At 39.1% G+C, this 23,319-nt stretch overlaps 1 protein-coding gene across 5 annotated transcripts in view; it reads right to left on the bottom strand.

Annotated features, from left to right (window-relative positions):
* The window catches only part of TRIM36 (tripartite motif containing 36), a 43,866-nt gene extending 24,342 nt beyond the window's left edge, over positions 1-19,524 (bottom strand). Inside the window, exons 1-2 of one of the 5 annotated variants that reach the window (XM_026673319.2) lie at positions 19,339-19,524; positions 821-1,058 (exon numbers count right to left, since the gene is read on the bottom strand). In XM_026673319.2, coding sequence (XP_026529104.1) covers positions 821-1,058; positions 19,339-19,401 — 301 coding nt within the window. In that variant the 5' untranslated portion in view covers positions 19,402-19,524. Of the gene's footprint in view, positions 1-820; positions 1,059-5,635; positions 5,698-6,192; positions 6,487-19,338 lie in introns of those variants that run through there. The other 4 variants (XM_087958038.1, XM_026673328.2, XM_087958039.1 and 1 more) reach the window with 4 other exon arrangements.
* Positions 19,525-23,319: the final 3,795 nt, after the last annotated feature.

Below are 23,319 nucleotides of genomic sequence, written 5' to 3'. Positions count from 1 at the left end.
CAATCCCCAATGCTTATCTTATATGCAAAAGATCACAGATTCATACTCTTGGTATCCAATTTAAAAGGAAAAAGGAAAAATGTGACACACATGACCTCTTCCCTAAGACTCTAGTCAACTTCTATTAAAATTAACAGAATTAACAGCTCTGAATTACATAGATTTGTCAAGTTGATGAAAACATTTCACAAGTTTGTGAAGAATTCCATTATCGTATATGTAAATTAAATCTAATACAGCTACATGGAGAAAGAAATGCAGAAACCAACACCGATCTCAGCCACTCTTCCTAGGATTGCATTAATTTAGTAACTTTATGCAGAATGCAGGTAGCTGGAAATTAAATCGGTACAAAAATATGGCATATTCTTAGAAAAGTGAAGATGCACATACTATGAAGAATCAAACATTGTATTCAAGTAAACAATTAAGCTTTGTTCTACTGTAAATACTGGAGACCACTAATTTCATGATGCTACATGTGCATAAATACATGAATTATAAAACCTATTTCTTGGAACATTAATATCCTAACTCCATTTTGACAACATCGCAAGAAAGCATCATTTTAAACTTTTTTATTCATTGGTTATTTAATAATACACTGTGCAATTCAGATAATACTAATCAAAAGATATAATTTCTAGTGTTAGATCCAAACTTATCAAACTGCTCAAGCATTTTGACTGTTTGACCTAACTGGATGTAGTTATCATGGCATGCTTTTATTATTGTGTTTTGATGTGGTTTTATTAAGATTTATGCTTTGTAAATTACCATATTATTTTAAGAATAATTTTTAAAAACTTTTTTTACATACCTGATCTATTAACCCTGTCAATTCTATCCAAGCTAGGGGAATTCATTCTACTGCGAGGGCTACTATGATTGGAAGTTTCTGAGGCAGCATCATTGAACGAATCTTCAAACGTTAAGTATAGAATTTCTTTTACACATTTGTGGCAGATACTATGTTGACAAGGGAGAATAAGTGGATGGGTAAATAACTCCTTGCATGCTGGGCAGATGAGTTCTCGTTCAATATTCTTAATGGTAACCTATAAACAAAAAGAAATGAGAAACTGATAAGTACTGTGGTGGCTACAGGAAGTTAAAAAAACATAACGTTATTTCAGTCAGGTAATATAAATATAAATACCATATGCTGTACATAGCTATTTTGACATTCAGCAATCCAGATAACCTATAATTTTCACTACAAACAATTGTCCATACAATAACTAAACACAGCAAGATTAATAACTAAAGATTACCATTTTGAGAGATTAAGAATAGTCAAAAATAAAATACTAACTTAATACATTTTGTAAGAGCAAGAACATAAAATGAAATGGGAAAGAATATATAAAATATGACAGTAGAAAGTAGAGGATAGGGCTCCAACCATTATGGAAGTTTTTAACTGACTTGGAAGGAAGGCTGATTTCTTGAGCTTAGTGAAAATTTACTTTGAGCAAGGGAAATGCTCTGCAGAAACCATGATGTTTATTTAAAGTCAATGTATAACTACAGCATAGCCAAACTAAAAGGAAAAAAAGAAAAATAATTGAATTATATGATAAAAAGCAATAAAGCTATTTTGTAATTCAGTTGTATTGTTAATATTGCAATCTTACTCGTGTGTGTGTGTGTATGACTAAACATATATATGTGTGTGCGCAAACTATTTTTTCTAGGTTTAATTTACTATATTTGTTAACTATTCTAATCTTATGATCCAAGATGGTATATAATTATGGTTCATTGCACAACCAGCCAGATGTTCACACTGGATTTGGTATTTTTGTCTAAGACCTTGGATAGATCCTTGGATGGACATTTGATGGTGTTACAGGTATCGTCGCAGGATATAAGCTATTCCAAGTAAAGCCACCTTTTGCGATTGATTGTGAATTTGTCAATGCTAATGTTTCAAATGGTGCTTCATTTTGGGGGGTATTGCACCCTATAATTACTATTGGTATTACCTTTCCTTACTTTTGCCACAATCATTCTATTTCTATTTACAAGTCTTTGTATTTTGTTATGTTCTCCATTTATTTCTATTCTATTCTGCTGTCTCCAGATACTGCCATATCCACTATCCAGACTTTTTTGTCTTTCGTATTGACAACTATTAAGACTGAGCTGTTATGTGGCAATTGCCTGTCTGCTTGAATTCTAAAGTTCCAGAGCAATTTAGCTTCTTCATTTTCTATGACTTTATTTTATCGTCCCATCAGTTCTTGCTTGCAGGCAAATGATATTTCTTGTGGATCTTCCAATGCACAATTGTTGCTACTTTGTCATTTGTGTTGATAGAGAGTGAGCAATCCAGTTCACAGTTTCTCCTTTGTAGCATGCTATACGACTCAGTATTATCTCCATTCCCTTTTAATATATAAATGAAGCCATTAGGTGGTATCATCTATCACCATGGGATGCGATACCATTAGTACGCTGATGATACTCAACTTTACATCTCCATCCTTGGTGATTCAAATGAAGTTATTGCTGCCCTCTCACAATGCCTGGCGGCTGCGAGGGGTTGGATGGGGAACAACGGACTTTGGATGAACCCTGGTAAGACCGAGTGGCTTTGGATATGTGGCACTTCAAGATCTAGGACTTTAACATCTTTAGATGTTATGGATTGGGGGTACAGTGCCCCAACGTGCAACTTGGAGATTCTCCTGGACTCGCAATTCCTGCTTAAACAACCGGTGTCAGTCATGGCTAGAAAATCCTTTAGACATCTTCATGTTATGCATCATTTTGCTCTTTCCTGAATCAGGAGCCCCTACACTCAGTCACTCAAGTCTTGTTTATCTCATGCTTGCACTACTGCAAACCACTCTATATGGGAATACCCTTTAGGAGTATTCGGAACTCGCAATTGGAGCAAAATGCATCCATGCAGACAATCCTTGGCGCCCCTAGGGTGGCTCATGCTATACCACTATTCCATGAACTACATTGCTTGCCAGTTTGCTTTTGGATCTAATTCAAGGTGTTCTCATCTTTAAAGTCTTTCATGGCATGGGTCCAGGTTATCTGAGGTACTATCCTACTCCAATGGGATTGGCCTTCCCCACTCACACTGGCAGAAGGGTCGATCAAGCAATTCCAGATGGTAGGGTTCAGGAGAAAAATATTTTCTGCTGTGACTCCTGTCTTCTGGAAAATTGTGCCCTTCCGCAAGGTGAGATCTGCACACAACCAAATTGCCCTGGAGAACTGGCTCTCCCAATACAGTGGAGCCATGTAATTGTGGAGATGGTTAATAGATTAAGACCCCATCTCCTTTCTTTGTGATTTTGCTCCCTTCCTTATCAATTTGAAATCAATCAACTTGATTGAAATCTTTGTCAATTTGAAATTGTTGTATTTATTATTCTAATGTTTAATCTTGTTGTATTTATTGATTGTAAGCCAAGAACTGCCTCTAGGCAAGCTGGGTGGCATAAAGTTTAATAAATAAAGGAGTTGAAAACAAACCAGGGATAAAGAAAATCTAAAAATGATAAGTTATTTTTACTATATTACATTTTTTTCCTTTTTGTAGAAAAAAGCAAAGAAATATAACACTACAAAGAAAACAAATGCCAAAAACAATATAACAATGTTTGATTTTGAGAGTTGCACTTTCACACTGATACCATGGTATGGCAGTAAAAACCTTAGAAGTTTATCAAACCACTTTAGACATGAGAATTAATGTCGTTTGTTAAAAATCTATTTTAGCCAAAATATTTTACAAAATAATAATAAATACAATTTATTATTGTATTTTCTAGTTCTAAAAATAGTATTACATAGACTGAAATGCCCGTGCTTTAAATACACATTTAGAAAGCATGTGGCAATTTTCTTTGCCTCCTTTCCAAAAGGATTCTGAAGAAAGTACATGGCTAGAAAAAATGCTTGTCCCAGTTACAGTTAAGTCAGAGTAAGTTATAAACTGGTTGAATAAATCAGGAGATATATTCTGCAACATTCAGTACTTTGCCTTTTGGGAATGTCAATTTGCAAGCTCAGCAACCAAAGATTTCAAATAGTCATAATTCATTCTCCAGGAAAAAAATCACTTTCCACTTATTCAAAGAAAAAAGGGAAATGAAATAGTGTTCCATGTTACTCTGTAATATGTTGACTAGAGACACAGTTTTCAGTTAAAATTTAAAATATGGTGGAAAGATAAGATGCATTTTTGTCACACTGACATTTTCTCAAAGGAATTTTGAAGTACCACAATCTGCAATCTAATCTTTCAAAACATATTTGCTCTGACATAAATTTATAAAGTTTTCCTTGAATGAGTTATCTTTCACTTTGGATACAGTAATCTGCCTTTTTAAAATCTACTTAATAGAGCTGAACAACTAACATTAAACATCAAATGTATCATTTTATGTAAAAGATAGATGACCAAGTGGTGATCTTCCATCTTCGGTTTGAAGCTATTTCATTCTTCTTTCAACTGAATTTTTGAAATCATATCCCAGAGTGAGAAAGAATATTGCAGACTAACAGGGATAATTTTGTTGTCACCCTGAATGATTCTGAGACGATTGGGCGCAACATCCAATCTGGATCACTTCTCCAGAATGCTATTTGGGAAATATGGTATTACAGTGAAAAACTGTTCTCAGAAAAATTATATTGGAATGCCTTACACTGACTTTTGATATCTTTTGTCGTGGCCTTTATGGTGGTTCAAGACACTCTTATTTATGCTTTTCAAAATTTATAAAAACTTGCTCTGAGAAATTACTTGAAGGCTTGATCTAAGATACCATCAACAATCCAACCTCTTTTCAATCTACTAATCTTTGGGAAATTATTAGTTAGGAATTTCAAGGAAGCCCTACATAGGATGAAAATAAACTAAATGAAGCATAATCATTACAGACTGGAAAGCTAGTGTACAGACTGTTTATACAAAAGCAATTTTGGAACAAAGAGTCCTGAAGGAGTTGCAGTGAACAACTAGGTATTATCTTTGGGTTCACAAATTCAGGTGACTGTTTTTTCCCAACTTCACATTGTTTACCAATAACAACTTTGACTTCAGTTTCCAACATCCTGGTTTCATGCAGATTAGAGTGCAGTCTAATTTATTTATTTATTTATTTGATTTGCCAATTGTTTACAAGATAATAAGTATAAGTGTATACATAGTTGTGAATACATGAAATGGGTACATATAAGAAAAATAAAAGAAGAATAAGAGAAACAATAGGACAGGGACAGTAGGCACGTTGGTGCGCTTATGCACGCCCCCTACAGACCTCTTAGGAAAGGGGTGAGGTCAATATTCTGATTTGCATTGGTTATCTTTGTTTGAGAAAACTGCAGTAATGCAAATAAAATTGGGAGTGACAATGGGGAACCTAGTCTTCTTTTGCCTCAATTTCCCTCTCATTTTCCCAAGCACATTTGCATACATTCATCTACTTGTCTGCATGTCCACTTTAGATAGCAAGGCTGAAATCATCTTGTTTGCTTGTGCAAAGCCATTCATGACCGAATGACTAACCCTCTCTAGACAATACTTAGACACAGTGAAAAGCTGGAAGATGGACTGCACTTACCCAGCCTAGATCAAGAGAATATGAAGGATGGACATACTCACTTGATCTCTTACACAAGCTCCAATAAAGTGTCCCTACCACATCTGCAACAATGCAGGCATTCCTGAAAGAAGTCACGGTCAAAGACTGCAATAGCTGACAACTCGAGTCCACCAAACGCTCAATTACACACTATGAGTTTGCACAAAGCTTTGGTGAGAGCACAGCTCGGGCTCCAAGCCTATGTCTTAAAGCAAACAAGGGGGTGGGAAGAGTCAGCCTTCAAGCGAAGGACGGACGGGTGAGGCGATTTGGCAAGCCGGCTGCTGGAGAGACAACCACAATCTCTTCGGAGAAGGGAGCGGAAAAGGCTGCCAGAGAGTTCTGCTTTTGCAGCCGAGCCATGGGGAGAAACAGAAGGGAGCCAGCCTGCCGCGATCGGGCTCCCTTCCTCCCCACGATCGGGAGGAAGCCACGGTCAAGCCCCACAGGTCGGGAGGGGGGCGACTCAGATCCTCCCCCTTCCCTCCCAAATGACGACCCCCGCCCCGTCAAAGCCCCACCTCGGGGGAACCCTCCCGTCTCTTCAGCCTGCCATTTCCCTCCCAGGAACACTCACGACGGGTTCCAGCCGGTCCCCTTCCATCCTGGAATCGTCACTACCACTGACGCCGCTTTCGGTCCCGGACGGTTGAGCCGAAGGTGCCCGGGGCGCGCGAGTCTGGTTCTCTTGCTCTCTTCGCAGACTCTCGGAACCGGTCGAGTCCGCCCTTCCCCCTCCCGAGAGCGCGGCGCGAGGGAAGGGATCAAGAGAGCACGCGCGAAGCGGCTACGAGGCGCCCAGCAGCTGCCACTGCTGCCCCTAGGAAACTCCGGCACCGGGCGGGTGGGGGAAAGAGGTGGGGCAAAGGGAGAGGGGCGGGGCCTGCCTGGCAACAGCCTCCACGCCACAATGGGGGCGGAGCGTCAGCGCCACCTGGCACCTTTGTTGAGCCGCCGTTAGGATGTTTTCTCCACTTTTCGCTTTCCAGGAAAGGGAGCGGAGCAGGGCGTAAGGTATAGCACGAGTTCCCTCCCGATCATCCCATGCATGGGAACGGCCCTCTCCAGAAGAGGGTCGGGATGGCCATGCCTTTCAGTCGGGCTCGAACCAAAATCGCCGCCGCCCGTTTCCAGCCCAGTGGAGTGTCTCCGGAGGTCTGCAAGGGCAGTTGCAATAAGGGCTGCGCGTAACTGGATCTCCGCCTCAACGGACAAAAAGACAAGAGAGGGGAAGAAAGGAGGAAAAGGCCGCAGTTTTTACATTATTTTCAAGGCAAATGAGAGTTTTACTTTAGAAACGACAATTATAGAATTAACGCAATTTATAATTTTCCGATACAGAGCACCGGTATAATTTTTCTTTGGGCAGAATCAGGAAAAGCACTAATCTTAACTCGCTGATGTTTTGACTTTTTTCTGAAGCAATTTATGAGAATTGGTGCAGATTAGTTACCCTTTGCAGGCCTAGGGTTTCCCCAAGCCACCCACTCTTTTCTTAGTCTTGGTTCCACTCCTTTATGAGGAGGAGTTTCAAAACAGCCTAGCCTAGCCTAATATAAGAATTTCAGAATTACATTAAACTGGGAAAATTAACTCTGAAAATAAAATATCTGCTCTCCTCATGATTTCATAACTAACTGGAACACACTCTCACTGCATGCAGTGTTACTCTTAATATGGTAGTTGCACAAGTTTGTGCAATGTGCATTTGGCCTTTAGATGTATTTAAACACAGTCCAAAACCTATTTTTCTCCATAAAAACAATTTATAAGGGAGGTTGGCTTGAGAATGACTGTGGCAAAGTCACCCAGTAGCTGAGGGTTTATGCTGCCATAAGCTATGATTTACAAATACACTAAACCTAAGCCAAACCACATTATAGCTTGGTTGTAACGCGTGAACTTAATGAAAGAGCTTAAGAGACAAAATATACTTCCCTACTGAAATATCACTTATTGGAGAGGTTTATTACAAAATGCTTAGGATTTCCCACACTTTAAGAGGGATGGAGGGGGGTGTTGAAATAAAGACATCTTCACAGCCTGAAGACAATGGTGCATGTACAGCATATACTGGTGTTTCTCAGCCTTGGCAACTTTAACAAGTGTGGACTTCAACTCCCAGATTCCCCAGCCATTATGACTGACTGATGAATTTTGCAAGTTGAGAAACACTGGTATACACATTGATTCATGTTGCTGGGAGCTGATACAGAGGGAAGTTGTAGGTAGACACCAGTTTTCCATCTGACTAAATAAAACCTTTGGGACAGTAAATATCTACAGATACATCTCTTTACATCAAATGTCTTTGATTTACGTAAAAAAAAAGTTTGCTTAAAACAAAGAATCTGACCTAAAGCTTTGTTTAAAACCATTTTCCTTTTCCTGTATTTAGCTTCCCCCCACAAAAAAAAAAAATCTTAGGGGCATTCATCACTATCAGGCTATTTCCATCCAAGTCAGCAGAAACTATACCAATGTAAAAGATATCCTGTTGTAATGACGAGGCAGTCGAGTTGTTTCATCATGAACAACTGAATCATGATGATCTTTATTGGAGTCTATTCTTGCATTTATACACATTTTTAGTTATCCTCCATCACTGGTTAACTTTGGTTACTGCTTAAGTTTTGTTATTGTTTAGCACAGTAATCCATACAATTAATTATCTCTAGTTAAAGTCTAACATATGTTTACTTCCTCTCTCTAATCCTCCTTTAGATTAGTGACTTTGTTTACCTGAGTTGCATTTGCTTGGAAACATTCTTTATCCGAGGTTTGCCATCTGAGATTGGAACATTCCTGTAATTACAACTCTACAATATTCTATCCATTGCTAATCCATACCCTGCTTCAAATCATCACAATCTTGACTTGCTTCCAAGATGACAGTACTTAAAATATTTTATAACTTTGATGCTTGTGACAAGGGGAAAATATCTATCAAAGGAAAGCTCTTGACCTTGAACTAGAGACAGAATGAAGACAAATGTATATAAACAAAAGCAAAAATCATGTTTGGCTCCTTTTATGCTGCAGTCAGATATCTTTAAGGGAAGACCTTTCATCACAAGCATAACCAAAAGTGATTTCCCCATTGTTTAAAGAAAATAAGAATAGTGCATTAAAACTAATTTAGCATCTCGCATAGGTGATAACATTTTTATTTTTAATAGCAGGCTAAAAATGCCAGCTGGATAATTTTGGGCCAATCACACACACACACAGCCTACAATGCCAGGCTCAGATGACAAGCCAGATGGTCAATTCTCACACAACCAATGAAACAAAACTCAGTTGAACAAAACAAAAAAAAAAAGGCAGACTGCCATAGTTGCAGGAAAACACTACCAGGAAGAATATATGGATCCACACTTAAATATAAAATGGGTTCATCATAAGTCTACAGAGATTCTCAATCATCCAGATCATGGTTCTCCCAAAGGTGCTTTTCCCAAAGTCCAAATGGATTTTTTGTTGGTTTTTCTTTGAAAATATTCAGCTCCATCTAAGAAGCTTCTTCAGTTCTGAACTAAAGAACCTTTGATGAGAAGTGAAATGTTTTCAAAGAAAAAAAAACAAAGTCCAACTACCTTTGTGAAAAGCACCTTTGGGGCTCATCATAAAACTTCAACATTTCTTGCAAATACACACATGCATACATACACACACCAATAATGAGCTGCTGAGAGAATGCCTCAGGATAGCAAATGATGTGGGAGAAAGATCAAACAGAAGTAGTACCATGGCAAGACCATACCCTACATGGGATGTACAATCAACTGATACCTGAGGTGGCAGCTATTGGGAAATCCTACTAGTGGCTGGAAAGGGATGGATTGAAAGCACTGATCATAACAGCACAAGAACAGGCACTAAGCACCAAATTATTAAAAACAGGGACCTATCAATTAGGACACAAGATGCTGGCTATGCAGAGAGGCCTCAGAGACAGTCCAACACCTAGAAGCAGGGTGTAAGATGCAGGCAGCAACAGCATACACTGAACTGCACAACCAAGCAGCTGGCATTGTATACAGGAACATTAGTAGTATGGAGCTGCTGGGTGACATTGGAACCTGGATCTGCACCCTACACCAGGTGCCATTCTTCACCCACTTTAACTCAAAGTTAGAACGGCATGACAGTACAGTACACATTGCTATTATTTGAAATCATGCCATTTTAATTAACAAATTAACCTAAAACAATAATTGGTTTCAATAACATGCCTACTTTCTTTGAGAAACATGTTCTTCCTTGAATCTCATTTTGGGGGATGCATTGCCTGGGTGGGACCACAGCTTGATGGAGGAATTTATCCTTCATCATACTCCCCCCCCCCCCTTTTTTTTTCTTTTTCTGATTATTCCCTACTTTCTTTTTCTCCTTCCCTATTCCCCATCCAAATTACACAGTAGGCTGCCAGAAAAGAAGAGATCATTTTGGCTAGAGATCCAAACTGAATGGAATTAGACGGAAATTGTAACACTGTGTAGAATATCAAAATGGATCATACAGTATATTTATTAGGCAATAGATATATATCATTCTTTGCAATAAATATATCAAAAATATACACTAATATTGCAGTATCTTTAACAAGCAGCCATAATATTAAGAAAATACAGCAAGAGTATTAACACCCTTCATCTAACTATAAGAACAGCACTTTATTCATTCTTCACCTAATCTATATTGGAACAAAGTGGCTCTGACTCAGCAGAGCTCTTGAAGATGTACACTAATTTACTTTGTTCAAATGAATGCATTACAGTAAGAGTATTTCTTCCTGTTAGCAAAGAAAATAGACTAAGTGCTCTTCCGGCCTACCAAATACAGGAAACCACAGACTAACATTTTCAGGGCAGATACGTGACTTCACAGTCTGTCCATTTTTATTCAAAAATTCATTGTATCGAATGGAGTTCATTCCCCAAAATATGAGGAATTAACTTATGACAAGAATTTCTATTCAATACCTTGGAGTAAACCCTGAGTATTTATCAGAACATACTTCTCCTATAAAAATTGATAGGCTTCAGGAGTATAGAATGATTCTTCTGCACAGAAACTAGCCTTTTCACAAAAAAACTGAACTAGATTCTTTACCTATCCATTATTATTCAGGTGTGCAAGTTATCAGAATGAACCGTTATTTGGAACCAATGACAATGGTTCTGTTTGATAATTGCAAGCCATTTGAACATTTTTTACCATAGAAAAGCAGTATGAAAACAGATGATGAAAGATGAAAGTAGGTTTCCTTTAGTGAGTCAACAGAAATGGCCATTAAGGGAAAAGTTTTACATTATTTAAAAAAACATGAAACTGATGGACAACATCTTGTACAATAGTACATCCTTCTTCTACCTATAATCTTCTATCACACACACACACACACATGCGCGCACGCGTTCTGGAGCAGTGTTTCTCAATCTTGACAATTTTAAGATGTGTGAACTTCAACTCCCAAGAATTCTCCAGCCAGCATGATGGGCAATTGCACTCAGAAGTCAACTAATAACCAGTACAGCTTGTGTGACAGTGATGACACATTGGAAATGCCAACAGGTGCCCTTTACTGCTCACACCACTGCATTTTGAAACAGGTCTAGTTTCTGGATGGTCTTCAAGGGCAGCTCCAGGTAGGAGCATTGCAATAATCTAGTCACAGATTAGGGTATGAATACCTCTGACTGAGGAAAGGGCACAACCTGTACACAAGGTGAACCTGTGGAAAGGCCCTCTGGGCCACAGAGCTATCTGATCTTTAAACAGTAGTTATGAGTCCAGAAAGACCCCAGGTAGTTTATGAGTCTTAAATGGAGAAGTTCAGTTTGAGATATGAGGACAACCTGATTAACATCAAGCTCTTTCAAGATTAGACTTTTAAAAAATGTTCTGGGTTATAAAAAAAACACCATTTCATTTTGTTGCAGAATGACATGAAATAGCAGGAATGGTAGACTACTGAAATAATAATCCTAACAAGTATCAAAGGGGCATGATGGCTTAGCGGTTTCAAGATGCTGAACTTGTCAGCTGGAAAGCTGAGAGCCCAGTTCAAGATCCTAGTGCCATGTGATGGGTGAGCTGCCCCAGTTCCTGCAAACCTAGCAATTCAAAAGCATGCCAATGCAAATAGATAAATAGGTACCACTTGGTGGGAAGGTAATAAGTGTTCCGTGTGCCTCAGCATACAGTCATGACAGCCACATGACCACAGGAGTATCTTCAGACAATGCTGGCCACTTCAGCTAAGAAACTGAGATGAGCACTACCCCCTAGAGTAAGACATGACTAGACAGGGTAAACCTTTATCTTTAACAAGCATCAATTATTTACCTTCAAAGATTTCACAGATTCATTTGATTAAAGATTTGCTGAACTAAGGCAGTCTTTCAAAGATGATTTCAAACGTGGCGATTTTAAGATGTGTGGACTTCAACTCCAAGAATTCTTAAAGTTGCCAAACATCTTAAAGTTGCCATCTTTGAAAATACTTTAAACAATCCAATTCTACATTGCCTTGATAAAGGTTGTTATTGAGTAGTTCAAAAGTAGACAATCATAAAAGGCGTAGCAATATTCCCAAAGAAGGTGTTTGGGAACAATAGGAAGCCCCAATGGAAATGCTAATAAAGCTGTCTCTAACTTACTAGGGACTTCAACAGCCTCTCCCTCCACCCCACCCTCAATAATATGCTGTTTGAAAATTGTGAAACTCCGGTACCACAATGAGTTTATTGCCACAATGAATAAAGTTTATTGCCACAATGAATAAAGTTATTCTAAAAGGAATGCAACTTTTCAGCCTTTCAAGAACATAATTAGACAGAAACATGTTTAAAAGTCCTGAATCCTTTCCTGAAAGAAGACAGTTTTGCTATAATAGCCCTTATTGTTATCACTGCAAAAGAAGGATTTTTAGCACTTAGTAACATGAAACTACTGCTTATGCATAGATTAATCCTCCAAATGGTCATAATTAACTTCTAGTTCAGTATTTTTCATCTCCCATGATGGTTGGAGAATTCTGAGAGTTGAAGTCAACACATCTTAAAGTTGCCAAGATGAAAAACACTGCTAAGTACAGTAACAAAGAGTTACTCTTTGTTGTCTGGGACCAGCATGTAAACAGAACAAAATGTTAACTAGCTGGAAAAAGTTTCCAAGTTATATCAATTTCGTATCACTTGAGCATTCTACTGAACTCTTTCTTCTACTCAGTCTTAAGCAAAGGTACTGAATCCTCCACATTTACTATTTTTTGGAACTTGTATTCCTCTTTTCTCCCAGTGACTGGTGCTCCAGGGAATAACAAATGTATTGATTTACTTTATTGCCACATTCATAAGAATTTATAATAAAAATCAAATTAATTATATCCAACACATAGTCAAAAATAATTCTTAAAGCTGTCAAATTCTTTAAAATTTACTATAATCAAGTTAAATTATAATGAGCATGCAGTGGCAAATCTTAATCTAAACAGGTCAGTTTTCAAAATATAGAGGGAGGCTATCCAGATTTTTGTAAAAGGGTGGTCCCTAGAAAAGGTGCCTCTATTGAAAATCAAGATGTTCTTGCTTTTTCTTAAATTTCAGATGGGAAAAAAACTTGGAATGTCCCAACCTGAAATGTGCACTAGACAGATAATATCCATTGAAAAATCATTGTTTCTGTGCCATTGAATTGTTTTCAACTCCTAGCAAGCATATAGATTTTCCCATGACAATCTATTTGTAACCTGTTCTTTCAATTCTCCCTGCAATCCACTCATCACTATTGTAACTGAGTCCATCCATCTTACTGTAGGTCATCCTCTTCTCTTTGTACCTTTTCCAGCATTACAGACTTTTCCAGAGCAATAAACCCCCCCAGGTGAACTAAATAATGGGAAGGGACCAATAACTACAGTTACTATGTGAGATGGTGGGCTATACAATGTGCTTAAATAAATACTTTTATTTTTTAGCATTATGAGGTGAAATTTTTATATAATATAAATGTACTTTTGATTAACCCATGCTTGTGAGGAAGAGCACAAAGTCCTGAAATCTGCTTGAACCTCACCCCAAGACTTTGAAATTGAAATCACCAAATACCATAAGCTATGGACATTATAAGATCAGACAAGATATACAGTCAAGTAGGTCAGGAATGGCCTTTTTGTCTCATAAAACAAAAAGCAGAAGCAGAATTCCTAATTTGTCCTTATAGCCCACCAATATAAGTATTCACAGTCCATCATCTCATGAACAGAGCCCGATTGCCACCAAACTTTCATTGTGAATTAACTTGATCTTTTTACACAGGCTGTTGGCATTTACAAGCAACAGCTTGAGACTGAAGACCTCATAGACTTCTAGATATCCTTTTCCCTTGAACAATTTTTCTGGAGTTCCTTACTGAATCTTCTCCTATTCATTACTACTTCAATTTGTCTGATACTATTTCTAGCCAATGGAGCTGTTTCTCTGCAAATACCAATTCCCCAGATATTTTGCGCTCACTTTTTGAGCTCAACTTCATTTTGCACATTTGTAAAAATGACTTTCAATTTATACATTTACATATTTCACATTTTCTATACCTCAACTTAAAATTTTATTGTTGATCCCTTCCCATTATAGCTGCCCACTCATGAGGCTGATGTAGGCAGAAACATTGTCACTTCTGTCACTTCTGGGGAATTCTCTTCCTTGAGTTTGAGTATCCAGTCCTTCTGTTAGTCAGTCCTTCTGTTAGTCACTGTTCAGTATATTTCCATGCCACATTGGCTCATTTATTAGAGAATCTTATTATTTTTATTCTTGCAGTTTCTCATTTTATCAATTGTCATTCTCACATTTTTCTTTTACCTCAGCCCCATTCCTCTTTAATCAAATTGATTTGAACTGTAATCAAATCTCTTTCTATACAAACATGTTACACCAACTCCATGTACTTCTCTGATACTGTAATCCAGCGGCCCCTAACGTTTTGGGCACTAGGGACCAGTTCCGTGAAGAGGTCTTTCTGCGGACAGGAGGGGGCATGGATCCTGTTGATTGGGCTTTGTTTGTTTACATGGTTTCTCATCTGCCACAGACTAGTACCGGTCCATGGACCTGGGGCTGCCCCCCCCCTGCTCTAATCAACAGAGCTACCTTTCACTTTTTTGTGTCTGACATTACATTTCCCAGGGTTCACTCTTTGATGGCTGACTACCAGCTCTTTTGAAAGGGTCCCAGCCTTAAAAATTCTTCTTTGTATTCGGATATATTGGGCTTATATTTTAGGACCCAGGAGACAGACACACTATCTTTGCCTAGGCTCCAGTATAGATAATTTCCCAAGGTATCAAAAGCAGCATCCATAACCAGGGCTAAAAAATGGATGTAGATAGTTGATGTTATCCATTTATCTCCTTGTCTCAAAGGTGCTTTTTCAGGAGGCGACTGGATTTTCTTGTTTTTTCTTTGGAGACGTTTCCCTTCTCTCATCCATGAAGCTTCTTCAACTCTGACAGGATAGTGGGGAATGCAAGAATTTATATTTGTTGTAGACAGCTGGTCATCCAAGAAACTTCTTGGATGAGAAGGGAAAACAAGAAAGACCAGTCACCTCCTGAAAAAGCACCTTTGGGACAACCATGACCTGGATGACTGAGAAGCTCTACAGACTTTTAGCCATACCATTTGGGATGAACACCCTTTGAATGGTGTGGAAATAGGAATGCATTTCCAGAGAAAAAAAATTGCAGACTACAGGAACCAGAAGCACTACGCAGGTGATCCTGAGGACACAGATAAACCTCCAAGTGCTTCAAGGACCCTCTAAAAGGATGCAGACCAGCTGTCTACAAGGAGTATAAATCCTTCCATTCCCCACTATCCTGTCAAAGCTGAATAAGCTTTTTGGATGAGAAGCAAACCAAGGAAAAGGAAAAGGGGAAAGGACAACCATGACCTGGATGACTGAGAATCTCTACAGACCATTCATCTCCTTGAATTCAGAACTTTGTGCAGGAGTAGAATATGTGAAACTGGTTGGAAATTATCCAACCTGGACAGAAATTGAAAAAGAAATGAATAGCACCTTGATAAAAATGTATTTAGTACCATGTTTTGTCAACTTAGCCAGAATTTATTTCAACTTTTATTAGCTAAAAAAATAACAGTAAATACATACCTCTGGAGATTCTCCTTTTCAGAGAAATACTCTCTGAAAAATAATCTATTATAAGTGTACAGGCCATAATTACAACTATTAGATTTGTATGTGTGTACTTGGCACAATTCCAAACCACTGAACTACAAAGTTCCATAAAAACTGATAAGAGCAAGCTGCTGAATACTCCAAACTCTTTATATACAAACAAGAATGCTGTGTTTTCACGATGCTAGAATGGTCCACTGGAGATTTCTGTACAGGCACAACCTTGGTATACAGTAGTACTTTTTTGCCCATCACCATCTCCCTGGAACTTATCTCTAAATTGGTTCTAACCTATACTGTTCTAGCTTTCTTCTAGTATCAATCCAGGCTTCTTTCATATTTCATTGCTGCTGACTTTGAAAAAGCAAAAACTCTTTTGGCTTTCCTGAACAGGAGAAAACACTCAGGAGCAATTCATGCAATCATCCAAGTCATTTTCCTATTCTAGAAGTGAGCTACGGCTTTAACAGAACTGATCAAGGTAATGGTAAAATGTACAAGGCTGTGAGGAAATTTGGATTAATAAATGTATCTATTTGGAATAAGCACCTGTGATAATCAAACAAGGAATTCAGAATATTTTACAGCTGAAATTGAAGCTATACAGATGCTACCAAATTTCTTGGGTCAAGCATAAGCTTTAGCCACATTTCAAATCAGTTCTCATACCAAATTGTTGTAGTCTTCAACATTTACATTACAATGTAAATTAAACTTGGAAGGCAGCAATCATACTACATATATTCAACCCAGAGCATTAATTACCTCATTATATCAGTTCATTTTAATTACTGCAGCTTCTTCCCATTTCTCTAGAGGGATGACTAAAGACCAGGTGCACAAGATTAGATGAAGATTGAAAACGTTTTTTAACTATTGCTGCTCAATGACCCTAAAAATGACATTGAGCTGTGCTGAATACTAGATTAAAAGGAGATTCTGCTTTACTAAAAATATTAAAACTATCCAGAAGAGAAGTCTGCATTATTTAGCAACTGTACCCATTATTTTTAAAAAGCTACATTTAATTTGTGCATATAATCAAAGCATGCATCAACTAGGATGTGTAGTAGGTGGCTTAAATTCAGTCCTAAGAGCAGGAATTTTAAATTGGATATTCCTTATAAGTGAACTAGTCAGATTCCAGTTTGGTGCCTAAGTAAGGCTCTGATTCTGATCTGTTTTTATCTGGAGCTTTAAGTCACTGCAAGGCTTAGTGCATAGAAGCTAAAACAACCACTAATATTTTTGTTATAGACACAAATTAACATGTTGATATGGTCAAAGTTTCGGATGTGCCCAACTCCTAACATTTCAGACTGCTGTAGTTACATTCCCTACTGAGAAGTAATTTTCCAACTCACAGGTAATAATAAGGAACAAACCCAGAGGAAATATACTATTTTCCTTAATATCCCATTTTAAAACAGTAAGGGCAACACTACTCACTGGCTTCATCACTTAAGCATAATAGGATCAGCAATGACAATAGCACAATTTATACTTTCCTACTACTCACATGCCTGTTAAAATGCCTACATTCAAGATCCATATTAGTGATTTATATTATGTTCTACCTCCAGCCATTTCAGAGACAAATTACAAGTTATACTTACCACTAATGGAATCCTATGATAGTTTCCATAAGAAATACCAGAAGGTGTTCTAAACTTGTTAGGCAGGCAAGATTCAGTCCAAAGGATCTATCACTTCCTTCTTCAAATTTATGCCCTTCGTGTGTTGGGTTACAATGATAGATTATGCTGAATAGTTAGAATGTGAGTTACTGTACAACACATTTGGAAGACAGCTCCACTGTAGATGATCTTGCCTCCCTATGCAAGATACATCTATCCCAAACAATTTCTACTTCTTAAATCAGAATCATAGTCATCCAGAAATAATTCTTACTGTATCCAATGTGTTGTTCTCCTAAATCTAATTTACACATTTTTAAAATATTTGCTTTCAACAATTTCCCCAGGTGAAATAGGAAAAAAAAACATTAAAAACAAAGATTAAAGCAACCTGGTTGCAATCAATAGAGATGCTTCAGCTGTAGAAAGGGTTCAGCTGTAAAAGCCTGGGATGGGAATGATGCAGCAAATTATCCATGTTACACTTTCAGATGTAGCTTTGCAGTAAGTTTCAACAGCCATCCTGTGGAATTGCTATAATTCAGAACATCACCATGGAGCAGAAACTATACATTGCTTTTCATTCTAATGTTTACTATTTTAATTCCCAGGTCATGAAATTATCAATTATAGTAATGAGAAACTAATTCAGAACAAATTAATGTCATCACTCCTTAATCACACAAAAATCTCAACATCTTTTGCCTCTAGTACTAGTTGAGTTCTAACAGGAATTACTACTATTCTGAGTTCACTTCGAGCTTAACCAAACTCCCCACTGTTTTTACATCATGGTTTACTGTACCTTGTAAACCTGGCCAATCGTGATTCATTTAACAACTTGCATAACTTAATAGGAAGGAAGCTAATACAAGAAAAGAGACACTTATTTCAAATACCTAATAGCCGTTTTCATGTCATACTTACCACTTATCTAAATCACGGTTTAACCCAGATTTCAGGCTTTATATGCCACATTCACTGAACTGTGAACTACAAGTAGTCCTCGACTTACAACAATTCATTTAGTGACTGTTCCAAGTTAAACACAGCACTGAAAAAGTTACTTATGGCCCTTTTTCACACATACTACCATTGCAGCATCCCCATAGTCATGTGATCAAAATTCAGATAATTGGTAACGGATTCTTATTTAAGACGATTGCTATGTCCCGGGCTCCTGTGTATCACCTTTTATGACAAGCAAAAAGTCCACTGGAAAACCAGATTCAGTTAACAGGCGTGTTATTTGTTTAACAACAGCATGGTGATTCACTTAAGATCAGTGGCAATAAAAGTCACGAAATGGGGCAAAACTCACGTTTCACTCAGCAACATAAATTTGGGGCTCCGTTGTGGTAAATCGAGGACTCCCTGTACACGGCCCAGTTCGCAAAACCCCTTAACGGCTAAAGCGTGATTGGCTACTTGGTGGCTAAACTACCTGGTGCAAAGATAGCCAGGGAGCTAGTCCCAAACGTAAGTTGGGGAGAGAGAATCGCTGGAGGATTTGAAATCCAGCTCGGCCGTTGGGTCTGTTAAATAAACAAGAGCCCGGCGTGCTCTTGCTAGCCTAGACTCCCAGAGTAGCAGCTTATAACTCACACTTTATCCCAGAGGGCGGACAAAAGCCGCTCGTCCCGTCTCTCTGGTTAAGCAGCTCCACTCGCGGCAGCCCGCCTGCTACTGCCGCCGCCTCGGAAACTCCTTTCTCGCGGATGGTCGGTTATTCCCGCAAGTCTGAGCCGAAGCTGTTTTGCACCTGCGAGCGCGGCACGCGCAGGGCAAACTTCGTATTGGACGCCGAGTTACCGGGGTCAAACGCGAGGGAGTTTTGTTTTGTTTTTTGGCGGGGCGGCGAGAGGGATTCTCTTTACCTTGCCTTTTGCTAAGAGCTCCACTATGTAGCCGAAGGCGCGCTCTTCCTCCGACGCGGACATCGTTAAGAAAGCCGTCTGCGGAGGCAGACGCTTCCACCGCCACCCCCGCTCGCTCCACGCCCCCGGGAGCGTCAGTCAAGCCCCGGCGTCGAAGCAGCGGAATTCCGAGGAGAGATGACGACCATCCCGGTTCTCCTCCTCCTCTTCCACTGCCCCCGGTCGGAAGTGGCCGTGCCAAGAAAACCGCCAACGCCGCAGCCCCTGAGGAGAACCGCCGCGGCTGGAGGGCGGGCGGGGCGGAAAGTTGAGAGGGGAGATGGAGACGCGCTGCCTTAATGAATTCTGTTTGACCGCCGGTCAAGGAAAAGGTGAGCGAAGGAGAAAGGGAAAAGAAGCTGCCCGGATTTGAAACGATGAGTAGCTGGTCTCCGTCTCCAGACAGTCGCATTCCCTCTAGAGGAGGCGAAGATTTTATCCTCACTCCCTCTCTGAGGAATAGCTCTGATCCATGGGGGTCAAATGAACCCAAAGCCAAGATCATTTGGGGGGGGGGGGGCGGGAGGCCCTTTTTACTCTTAGGATAGTTATAAACCAAAGCCATAAAATCAGGAGGCTGAAGGCGTCTTTCCCACTTGACAAAGTAGAGGTAGTCCTCGACTTAGAATAGTTAATTTAGTGACTGAAGTTTCAACAGCATGGAAAAAAGTGACTTATGACTCTTTTTACACTTATGACCATTGCACCGTCCCCATGGTCATGTGATTTACATTCAGATGCTTGACAATTGACTCACAGTTAGGAAGGTTGCAGTGTCCTGGAGTCGTGTGATCCTCTTTTGCTTTGTCTTCTGACAAGCAAAGTCAATGGGGAAACTAGATTCACTTAACAACCATGTTAGTAATTTAAGAACTGCAGTGATTCACTTAACAAATGTGAGAAAGGTTGTAAAATGGAGCAAAACTTAACAAATGCCTCACTTAACACCAATTTTGGGCTCAATTGTGGTCGTAAGTTGAGGACTAGCTGTATATAGCCTGGGAAGTGGAAATGCTCTTTTGTTCATGTTTTAACTCCTGAGGTCAGACTTTTGCCATTAATTGTTCTTATCCTGTGTTTCCTATATAGAATCCAGAGGGGTGTTGATGCTAGATCAGAGGTGTCAAACTCAAGTCCTGCGGGCCAGATCTGGCCCACGGGGCGCTTAGATCTAGCCTGTGGGGCCGCCCTGGAAACAGCAAAGGACTGGCCGCAGTGCCTTCACCAGTGAAAACAGAGCTCAGGAGGGCTACATGCAGCCTGCCGACCTCTGTTTTTGCTGGCAGAGGGTTGCAGGAGGCCTTCAGAACAGAAAACGGATCTTGGGAGCCCATTTTCACTGGCAGAGCACTTGGGCCACCACAGGCGCCTCTGACATGAGTGATGTCAAGCTGGCCACGCCCACCTGGCCACCCCTGAGGTCAGACCTAACCCTGATGTGGCCTTCAATGAAATCAAGTTTGACACTCCTGTGCTAGATGGCGGCATCTACCCTACTGGAGGAAGAGCATGTAAAAATGTTGCTGATCTTGTGTGTACTTGTTGGGGCCTGTGACGGTGTTCCTGGCATAGATATGAGGGCAAAGGAGATATCTGGTCTCCCCATATCCATACCGACAACACCATCACAAACCCTATTGATCTTGGGGTCCACTCCAAAATAAGTGGTCATAGTATTGCATGCTTAGTGGGACTCCCCATGCTTTGAAAATGATTTTAAAGTGTTTCAGACTTCACTTGACAGTAAGCACAAAAACTCTCTACTACTTGCTAAAACAATACCTTTTTCCCCTGGGCAATCTTGTAAGCCTGGCCAAAAAAATGCTTCTGGGTTAAGAATCAGATCAATTATAATCAGCAGTAGATTATTTAATGCCATTTTTTCCAGGTTTGAAAACTGAAAAAAAGTTAGGCTGCTTTAATGAACAGCAGAGAAGTGCTACTCTCCTGCAATATTATTCATACTAATGTTTTCCTAGTTAAAGTTTTCTGTATTTCTTGACCCCAATATAGTATTTTACTGGATTTCTGCAGTCCTGGTGTATTTTGCCTAGATAAGCAGCATTTTAAAGAGTCCTCCTTCCTTTCTTTTCTTACCTGTTCTGCATACTCTTTTTGGAAAACAATGCAAGTGAGAGTTGGTTCATCATTCCACTGTTTTGCTATTTGAGCTGAGTTAGGTATAGACTAGCATCACAGCACTGCTGAATTGAAGTCACCAGGGATGCAACATCAAAATGGAGGCAGAATGATGCTAACCAGGGGTAAGAAGAAAAAAGTATGCCTTCATCAATCTGAAATGGCTAATAGGTGTTCTAATTCTTCATACAATAGATCAAGGCTGTCAAACTCCCAGCCCGTGAGCTGGATGCGTCACACGCCGGTATGGCCACACCCGATTTAGTGAAGGGGAAAATAGTCCCGATATGTCATGTGACGACACCGTGATGATGTGAGTTTTACACCCCTGCAATAGATAATCTGATTTTATCACTGAATGGCTATAACAGAATTTACATGTCTTACAGATTTTGTTTGATTAGTATTGCCGCAAAAAGAAAATTCCTACCCTAAATCTAATACAACTAGGTAAGGCTGTTTTATGTGTCGAGATGAGATAGAACTATGTTATGGAGACATGGCCAAAAAGAAAGAAATTACTGGGGTAAGTTTGCGTCATAGTAAAGTACAACTGGGGAAGGAACCATTACAACCCATTTGCAGTGTTACAAACTCTTATAAATTCTTACAAACTATTAAAAATCTGATCTCAGTTAATTATGTAACCTCATTAAATCTATCAATAGAGCTTCTTGAGAGCTACTTTAGGAGAGTTGAATTGCTCTTTTCAGAGTGTTCAATGGTTATGGTTACTGCAGTGATATAGCTTTCTACAGTTTAACCTTGTTACAAAATACTCTTCCCTTTAGAAAACTGAGCACAAAGCTAAGTATCAACCTTAATTGTTACTAGATACTCTGTTTTTCAGTCAATCATTCATTAGCTAAACAGCTTGCTATTATGTCCTGTTTCAGCAAAGGCACAGGCCTTCTCCGGTGACTTACCTTCCCCCCACCCCTTGTTCAGTACTGTCTTATAAAGTTTTGCAACCAAGCACCCAAATGAACTACATAACTCACAAAAAAAGGAACAGTCGTCAATCAATACAGAAAAAAGCTCAAAGGAGAAGAGAAAGATAGAAATGTTATAGTGCTGGTCTTGTTTGGGCCTTGATAATAAAACAAGTACTGTAGTGTAGTTAATCAATAGTTGATAAGGCCTTTCCTCTGGCAAACTCAACTCAGTTCTTAGGTCCGGAGGCTGGACCTATGATGCATACTGTAGCCATCTTCTTTCTGAAGTAGTTCCTTCAGGGCCTGTATTGTAGCTGAAACAGGACCTAGAAAAATTGGCTCGTTCGAGAAGGCAAATATAATCCTAAATTCCAGCTATCTACAGAGCTGAATTGCCTTCTGAACTACCCTTGCTTGACCTTCAGTTATCCCATTTTTCCTCTATTTTACTTTTATTTCACTCCTAAGAATCAACTTTTGATATGCTTTTTGTTGGATAAAAATTAGATTGAAGAGAAACACAACACCAACTCATCCCTTTCTCTAAATTCATACATAGTGGTGAAACAGGTAACATTGGAATCAATGGTCATAATTGGAATTTTGCTCTCAATTTTAAAAGACAGAGGACAGGAAAAGGTTGATTTATATATTGATAGCAAAAAATCATATAAAGTCTGGCAGAACTTTTAATAAAGATTAATTTTGTTAAAAGGCATAAGCTTTCCTGACCTGCCCCGCATTTCATCAGATGTAGCTAGATTTGTGTAATATATGAATTGTGGTGAGGCAGAATGAGGGAGAGGACAGACTTGGTATACAAATGCAAGTTACATATGAGACAGATTATCAGTATCTTGCTATTTAA

This window comes from Notechis scutatus, chromosome 2, assembly GCF_049901735.1.
Source record: "Notechis scutatus isolate UNSWTSFEM ecotype Mainland chromosome 2, rNotScu1.2, whole genome shotgun sequence".
In the NCBI taxonomy this organism is placed as follows: Eukaryota; Metazoa; Chordata; class Lepidosauria; order Squamata; family Elapidae; genus Notechis; species Notechis scutatus.
This window is presented reverse-complemented; position numbering and strand designations above follow the sequence as displayed.